We start from the raw sequence: 7486 nt of genomic DNA, 5'->3' as shown, positions 1-7486 counted from the left end.
TTGCTCGAGGGTCAGTTGTCGGAAAACTTTACGAATATTTTAAGACTTCTGAGTTGTATATGTGACATCACTGTAATCAGTAGGAAAAAAAATCAAGACAAGTCACAAATCTTGAAGATAAAGAAAGGCAAGGTATGCAAACGCTATCTACGTCCTGTCATCTTTCAATTTTCTAGGTCACTGAAGCCAGTTCATTTCTTCACTTTAGTCGTTATGGAAACAAAGTAGGCACCAATATCTTCGTTACGTATTCCTTGTCCTGAAGAAAACTTAGATCACGTTAACAAATCTTTTCTACTCCTTGCCTGTACGACAGCAATGGCTGCGAAGGAATCGGAAGCAACTATATCATGTGGTAAACGGAGCCATTCTTAGGTTTGCAGCAATGTTTCCTAAATGCGATTTTGAACTACATACAGAGGACTTTTCAACGTCAGGAGCTCTAATTAGGATTTTTCGAAAGACTGGTGGCTGGAAATCCAGACTTAAAGCGCTTTGGGGAACAGAAACAACAAGTCATCTTGCATCTTTACAGCTGGAAACAAGCTATGGGAACGTGACCTGGACAGTAAATGGGTTTTTCTCTAGTCAAAGATCGACAAGGTTATCCAGAGAGTATTCTCAAATCGTTTTCTTAAACGATAGACCTTGTCATCTCAACTTGCAAAAGCAAATATCCGACCTCTTAATCAAGGCATCACAAGAAAACTTGGAAACTGTCACAACCCGAAGTGATCGAAAACTACCAGGAGAACCTTCATTCTATATCCATCTTTATGTAAAAAAGGAAAAGGTCCACTACGACACTCTTGAATACTTGGAGGCACAAATTCTTAAGGTTCTTGAGGAAGCGTTCCATGCTAGTTTTCTGCACATTAATTCTTCGCTAAATACTACTCTCGCAACAGAAGAAGGTGTTTCACGTTTGAGAGTGACGGCAGACTATCAAGTGGACAAGAATTTTGAACTTTTACCAAAGAATCTTTATTCTCCATGGCCTCAATGTACCAAGCTGTCCATGTCATCTACAACCTCAATGGTTCCTCAAAGGACGATATCTGAAACGATGAGAAATTTGCAAGAGTATATATCCTCTCCTTCGGTTTATTCCCCCATTGGACGAGGATCGTTTCGACTAACGGATTCTAAAGTTAAAAATAATGTCTCTACCACGGTTTCTCGTGCGACTTTCCAAAAAATGGTATATAAAGGAGTATGGAATCGAAGTTTTATCCTGTTTTGGGCGGAAGAAACACTATATGCAATGGATCAACATGCTGCTGATGAGCGAGTCCAATACGAGAATTTGCAATACCAGTTACTTGAGCTTGTAAACAAAAGCTCAATACCCACCAAAGCTCTAAATGAAGTGGAACCAGAAATGTATCTTCAGCTCAACGTGGAAGAATATGAATGTGCATACAGATACATGGACAGACTACTTCAGTGGGGTTGGAGACTATCATTTGAATCTATATCACCGTACGACAAAGCTCCACGAATTCGAATATTGGAAATGCCTTTTCTTCCAGATATGCTAACAATCCATGCTGATATTTTACGAGAACAAATACAGTCCATGGTGGTTGCTAAAAGTCCCAACGTCATCTTTCAGCAAATTCCACAAGCAATCCTACAAGAACTAGCAACTAAAGCTTGTCAGAAAGCCATAAAATTTGGAGATTACTTGACATATCAGCAGATCAGTCAACTTCTCGAACAACTGAAAGAGTGTAAATATCCATTTCAATGCGCTCATGGTCGTCCTAGCATAGTACCATTGTTTCAGGTTTCTAATTGACGTCTCTTGCTACTTCAGTGTTTCTATCAAGATTTATTTCTCTACTTGAAGACTTTTCCAGTCAAGAGAATATTCTCTCAGGAAAACACACGGTTCTTCTTTCTTTCCAAGTTGCTCAACGACGCACTACTGACCTCCTCCTGCTTCTGCTTGAATGACCCTTGGACTTACCAACACGTGTGTCTCTTTTTCCTGCATTCTTCTTCTTTGGTTGAGAATCTGTAGAGGTAGCGTTTGCTGTCTCCACCAGTCTTTCTTTTTCGTCCACTATATCTGGTGCGTTACTGTTGCATTCCTTGTTCGCAGAGTCTAAAGTGGCTACCACAGGAGCGTGGCCTGCTTCTTGACGCAAACTTCAATAGGACCTCGACAAACTTCCTTAGAACCTTACCTTTACCTTCCAATTTCATTTCAGCTTGCGTAATGCTCTGAGATTCCGTCTCTTGGTATTTTGGAGTGTTTGCAACTGCTCCTATCTCCTTTTCATCAGTTGTAGGATTGGAGGGCTCAGGCTCTAAAGTGTTCAAAGGAGTGTTTTCCTCACATTCAACTGTTACTGATTTCATATCGAGAACTTTGGAAGGTTTCGGATCGCGACTGCTTAGGTTGTTTCTCCTCCTGGTTTTTCGACTCGGTTCCGAAATAAACTCACTTTCTTGCCTTTCAACCTGATTGTTCCCCCTTCCTTCAGTTTCGTCCAGCACTTGCTCTATTGACGACCATTCTTCCAATATTGGTTCCATCAGTTTCTTGATTCGTTTCTTCAGTTCCTCTGCAAGTTTATAAACTTCAGAGTTCTTAGCATTATAGCAAAAAGCATTTTCACAAATAAGATGCAAGTCCTGTAAAAAGTCTTGCGGACTCCTATAAACTCCTTGGTCTAATTTCTTCCGCATAGTACTTAGATCCATAGGATTGGTTATTATATCGTAGTAGTTGGGTGCTTCTGCAAGAGTAACCGGCTTTCTAAAAGGACTGGATATCTTCTCTTTTGTAAGCGTCACTAGAGTTTGGCGCAAACGAGGGACCAAAGTTTTCTCTAAAGCAAAATTTACAAATCCTAAAGTTCAAACTTCTTGTGCTTACCATAGTCCACTTGGTATCTGTTGTGTGTACTAACAACTTCGTTTGTACTTCGAGTTCGCTGTCTTCTTGGAGAGGCTAGTATATGGTAAGCAAACCACAAGTAGAGTTACATTAAACACCTACTAACCTTCCTCCTTTGCCCCGGGTTTTAAGTTTCCTTCCTCCATCCCTTGTGCTAACAAGCTTCGGAACAGTTCCACACCTTCCTTGTGTTCCTCATTCATGAGAGCTTCTGGAACACTTCCTAAACCCAAAGAACCCAAAGCAAACGGAATCGAAGGTTTTTCCTTGCTTTCCAACGCTGTTAGTACTGCTCCTAACCTTTCGTCCCACTGTCCTTGTTTTACCGCTTCTGCTGCTTCTTCTAACAATTTCACTGCTTCGTCCATTGCTTCCGCTAGTCTTTGGTGCCGTTCTTTATCCAGTTGTCTATTTTTAATATGTTCCGCTGTGTTTGCTTTATTTATTGTCGTGGTGGACATATTTCCACAAGATTTCTTCGGGAATGTCCAAAACAAAATACTTCATTTAAAATGGACAAGTTTTTCTACAAAAAGAGTGAAAAGTATCATTGATGAAGGAGCATAGTGATTTTTAAGCCGTTGTAGCTTTCAATGGATCCCTTTTGTATTATTTGCATGTGGGAGAAGAAGCAAGCATCATCGATGAAACAATTGGTTTTTTGACAGCAGGTGGTTGGTGCATACAAGTGTGTTTGTAGCAGTTGTGGTGTTATCTTGGTGTTCAAGATTTGCGTTTCCTTCTCTAATATGTTGTTGTGTTCCAAACTATTGAAGTATCACGGACCCTCCGGCGACCAACAGAAGGACTTGTTGCACGATATCATTGCTTATTATGTAGAACTTGGCAATCCTTGGCCACCTTATCAACACTCTCAAATACTCTCTCATATTGGCCCAATACCTATCGAAAACCTATTGGTAGACTTATTTCGACAAGTCTATCTTTTGAGAGGTGGTTATATGGTAAGTATCTGAAACTCATGATAAACTTGTCTATCATTTGTTGTCAGTTGGTCGTTTTACTCATGTTACTTACAATAGATGGTTTGTCGCAATCAGTCTTGGCAACAAGTTCAACATGCACTTTGTATTCCGAAAAGTCCAACATCCAACACTTTGTTTTTGGAAACCATCTATCGAGTCATTTTATTATCTTACGAAAGAGAAAGACGACGTTTAGAAACCGGTGAGACCAGACAGCGTCAAGACATAGGAAACCCTCATGACTGGATAGGTTGGAGTATCAAACTTCAACTTATATTACATGACTTGAGTGGGTCGAATGGGATATGGTTATGGGGAACCGTGATAGCTTTTCGTGCAACGCTTCAAGAACATATCATTTTATTGGATATTGGTAGATGGATATCTGTGCACTTGGATGATGTTGTTGTGGAACTGGGTACATTAGACCATGCTCTATTCAACGCCTTATCCCATATTCAAGTGTCACAAGTCGGTGAGATGGACCACAACGACTGCTCATCGAATGGAATGCTTTTCCTAGAAAGCAATGGCCCTTCGAACGCACCCTCTAGTAAATTGCCCCTTTCTTCCATGGCGTTGATGAGCAATGAAGTATTTACTGGCGTTGCTTCTCCCGTAGAGGATCACTTATTTATAGAATATGATCTATCTCCTCAATTGTATCATTTTGAGACAGGTAGAAAAATTTCAGAGTTGGCACGTTCTTGGACGGAACCTTGTCGAAAACGATGTATGAAGGACCTACCCCCTGTCATAAGCAAGTACAGTATGTGGATGGCATCCGTATCCAAGTTTCAGGAATAGCTCAAAAGTTTTTATATATAGGCATGCTTATTATTCGTTGTATATGTGGTTGTCATGTGGATAATGGAGACATGATTTGCTGCTCACAATGTCGAGTATGGTCGCATAAACGATGTGTGGGTTGGGAAAACATCACGAATGAAGATACATTGCATACCTTTCGATGCTTCTTATGTGACTCATTGGTTGTTCCACAGAGCAAACTAGTACAATCTGTTATTCAAGCAGTTGAAGGTGTTCGCAAGCAGTCCAAATGGTCAGATATTCAAGAACGCATCCAACAAGGAGACTTTTGGGATCAACAGTATGAGGATTCTTCATCGCATTCATCCACAGAAAAAGCTCATTCATTTTCGGAAGAAAATGCTCATCGTTATTCCTCTACTATTCAAGGGTGGAGGTCGACCAAGCGGTTGAAGAACAATGTTCGCGAAATAGCCAAAGGTCATAAACGTGCAAGAGTCCAAGCTCCACCTTTTCTACGCAAAGAAGATGAGGAGAAACAATTTTATAAAGCGTTTTTGCAGTTTTGGAAGATGAAAGGGAAACCTCTGCAGAAGATTCCCATGTTCCGTGGGAAACCGTTTGACTTTTATGCTCTTCACGTGGGAGTTCGTGATCGTGGTGGAGAAGAAGCTGTGATTGATAACAAGCAATGGCCTGAAATTTGGAAAACGATGAATAACTATTACAAAGAGTCAACCGATCATTCGTTTCAATTGCGGAGATATTACGAGATGTATTTGAAAGATTTTGCCAATTGGGAAAAGAGACCGAAAGAAGAGAAGAAAGAAAACTCAATACACAGCAGCCTTGAGCCAAATGAACCTCCAACAGACAAACAAACTTCATCCACTGAAGGAGGTTCATTAGACAACTCAATGGATGCCCGTTATCCAAAAGTGCGCATCGTTTATTCTAAATCGGATGACTCATAACTTTGTAAATGTCTTCTTTTTATTTTGTTCAGCCATGTTGCGGTTGTCTTTGGTCAAGCCGTTCCCTATTAGACCACAGAATTATGGAATGATCATCGCTGGCTGAAGCAAACAGAAAAGGATCCTTAGGATTCCAATCGACACAACTGACAGTAGCATGATGACCATCCAAACGATATACCAAATCTCCAGAATCTCTAAACCATATATATACACTGGTATCTTCACTTCCACTGACAACGAATACTTCACCTTGTCCACCAAATGTTGATCGAATCACAAAATTGATTTGTCTCTGACCACGATAGTCTTGAATGACTTTCCGCTTGGTTAAATCCCACAAATGAATTTCTGCTTCTCCATCGGAATAATTGGAAGCACTTCTCATGGACATATTGACTAGTAAATAATTTCCATCTTTGGATAAACTCAACGAAGTAATGGAAGCAATTTCTAATAGCGAAGCCACTTCTAACTGGGTGCTGCGATCGAATATCTGAATATATCTTTCAGCAACTGCTATAATTTTACTATCATCAGGAGTAACTACCAAATCAGCAGTCTTCTTGCTTCTATAAAAACATACTGGAGAGGTGGGATGTTCACTCAACAAATCGTACTCATAAATATATTCATCTGGACCACTCGTAACTAAACGACAACCATTCGATAACCAAGCACAAGAAGAAACAATTTCCTTATGATCACTCAGCTTCCATTTACACTGACCACTAAAAACTTCCCAAACCAAAACCGTATGATCATTGCTACATGTTGCCAAATAACAATCATCTGGGCTCCAAGCTAAAAATGTAATATCGTCTTCATGACCATTTAATAACCAAACTACTCGTTCTCCTTCTATGTAACCTTTTACTGAATGATCCATTCTTCCAGTATTCGACTCTGGTTGCTCTCCATTCACGGAATGAACTAAGCCATTGGTATAACCAGAATCTAAGGTTTCGGTCAAATGAGATGGCATAGATTGAACTGTAGAGTCAATCAACTGTTCTGCTGCAAAAGAAACTTGCTCATCACTATACTTGTCCAGACAATCCAAACGCCATATCAATACGATTCGATCTTTTGATAAGGACGCCAAGTAACGACCCGAATGAGAAAAAGCAACAAACCAAACTTCATCCTTGTGTCCTCGAAGAGTTGCATATGCTAAATGGGGGACTTTTTCTGGACAGTATTTCAAATCTTCTAATAAACTTGGTTGTGGCGGTGTACAATATGGATAAAAAGATTGTTTCTTTTGCGCTTCCAGTGCTTGCTTAACCAAGCCTTGCAATCTTCTTTGTGGTGGGAGTATCCAAGGAGGAATATAACGTTGAATTTCTTCTAGCAATTGTCGTCTCCTACTAGGACCAGTAGTGTTCCAAGCACACTGCTTTCTCAGGTCTTCCGAACTTTTGCACATGACTAAAGATGTTAGTCGTTGTAACCTTTTCATATCACTGCATAATGGAGTGACTTGCGAACGTAAACAGTGAAGAGCGCTTTCTACTTCCCCGTTCTCCAATGTCTCCAAATATTGTTGTTCATAGATGAGGAATCTTACTTTATCAAGTGCTTGCACATCTTCCAATCCTAGATGAGACACATGTTGTGCGGCTCTCGACCACTCACCAGAAAAGATACACTCACAAAACTCTGCTACTTGTCCATTCAGAGCACATAATCCACTTTGCTCTTCCAACTGTTTCGAAACTGAAGGATAACCTAAGCTTTGAATAGCTTGAATAACCAATCTAGTAAATTGATCTTTGGGTATCTCTTCAGAGTCTTCCAACAAACCACAAGAGTGTTGATGGTAGCTGGGAGAAGACATGTTGTGA

The 7486-nt window shown here is 40.2% G+C and overlaps 4 protein-coding genes across 4 annotated transcripts in view; 2 read left to right on the top strand and 2 right to left on the bottom strand.

Moving 5' to 3' along the window:
- The window catches only part of Gasu_14730 (DNA mismatch repair protein MLH3), a 2055-nt gene extending 189 nt beyond the window's left edge, over nucleotides 1–1866 (top strand). The window contains exons 1-3 of the mRNA XM_005707693.1: nucleotides 1–132; nucleotides 177–224; nucleotides 275–1866. The exon at nucleotides 1–132 is cut by the window's left edge and continues 189 nt beyond it. Of these exons, the coding sequence (XP_005707750.1) occupies nucleotides 1–132; nucleotides 177–224; nucleotides 275–1801 (1707 nt within the window). The 3' untranslated portion in view covers nucleotides 1802–1866. The remainder of the gene's footprint in view (nucleotides 133–176; nucleotides 225–274) is intronic.
- Nucleotides 1867–1885: 19 nt separating this feature from the next.
- Nucleotides 1886–3411, bottom strand: Gasu_14720 (uncharacterized protein). Its single transcript, XM_005707692.1, has 4 exons — nucleotides 3015–3411; nucleotides 2888–2962; nucleotides 2193–2840; nucleotides 1886–2143 (listed from the first exon to the last, which is right to left on the bottom strand). Exons 1-4 carry the CDS (start codon nucleotides 3367–3369, stop codon nucleotides 1917–1919), a joined length of 1305 nt encoding a protein of 434 aa, XP_005707749.1. The 5' UTR covers nucleotides 3370–3411; the 3' UTR covers nucleotides 1886–1916.
- Nucleotides 3412–3551: 140 nt separating this feature from the next.
- On the top strand, nucleotides 3552–5507 carry Gasu_14710 (DNA binding / transcription factor). Its single transcript, XM_005707691.1, has 4 exons — nucleotides 3552–3873; nucleotides 3952–4663; nucleotides 4723–5339; nucleotides 5398–5507. The coding sequence occupies exons 1-4, from the start codon at nucleotides 3658–3660 to the stop codon at nucleotides 5446–5448; spliced, it is 1596 nt and encodes a 531-aa protein (XP_005707748.1). The 5' UTR covers nucleotides 3552–3657; the 3' UTR covers nucleotides 5449–5507.
- Nucleotides 5508–5598: 91 nt separating this feature from the next.
- On the bottom strand, nucleotides 5599–7486 carry Gasu_14700 (transducin family protein / WD-40 repeat family protein; the record flags this gene model as incomplete). Its single annotated transcript, XM_005707690.1, has 1 exon — nucleotides 5599–7486. One exon carries the CDS (start codon nucleotides 7477–7479, stop codon nucleotides 5668–5670), a length of 1812 nt encoding a protein of 603 aa, XP_005707747.1. The 3' UTR covers nucleotides 5599–5667.

This window comes from Galdieria sulphuraria, assembly GCF_000341285.1.
Source record: "Galdieria sulphuraria unplaced genomic scaffold scaf_9, whole genome shotgun sequence".
Lineage (NCBI taxonomy): Eukaryota > Rhodophyta > Bangiophyceae > Galdieriales > Galdieriaceae > Galdieria > Galdieria sulphuraria.
The sequence above is the reverse complement of the archived record's forward strand: the minus strand, read 5'-3'. Positions and strand labels throughout refer to the sequence as shown.

Bases quoted from the DNA above. Each gene is read 5' to 3' on its own strand.
- Gasu_14720 (XM_005707692.1), bottom strand. From the start codon at position 3,369: ATGTCCACCACGACAATAAATAAAGCAAACACAGCGGAACATATTAAA. The intron at 2,963-3,014 runs GTTAGTAGGTGT...ACCATATACTAG, and splicing joins ACCCGGGGCAAAGGAGGAAG to CCTCTCCAAGAAGACAGCGA. The intron at 2,841-2,887 runs GTAAGCACAAGA...ATTTTGCTTTAG, and splicing joins CAGATACCAAGTGGACTATG to AGAAAACTTTGGTCCCTCGT.
- Gasu_14710 (XM_005707691.1), top strand. From the start codon at position 3,658: ATGTTGTTGTGTTCCAAACTATTGAAGTATCACGGACCCTCCGGCGAC. The intron at 3,874-3,951 runs GTAAGTATCTGA...TACTTACAATAG, and splicing joins TTTTGAGAGGTGGTTATATG to ATGGTTTGTCGCAATCAGTC. The intron at 4,664-4,722 runs GTATGTGGATGG...TTTTATATATAG, and splicing joins CCCTGTCATAAGCAAGTACA to GCATGCTTATTATTCGTTGT.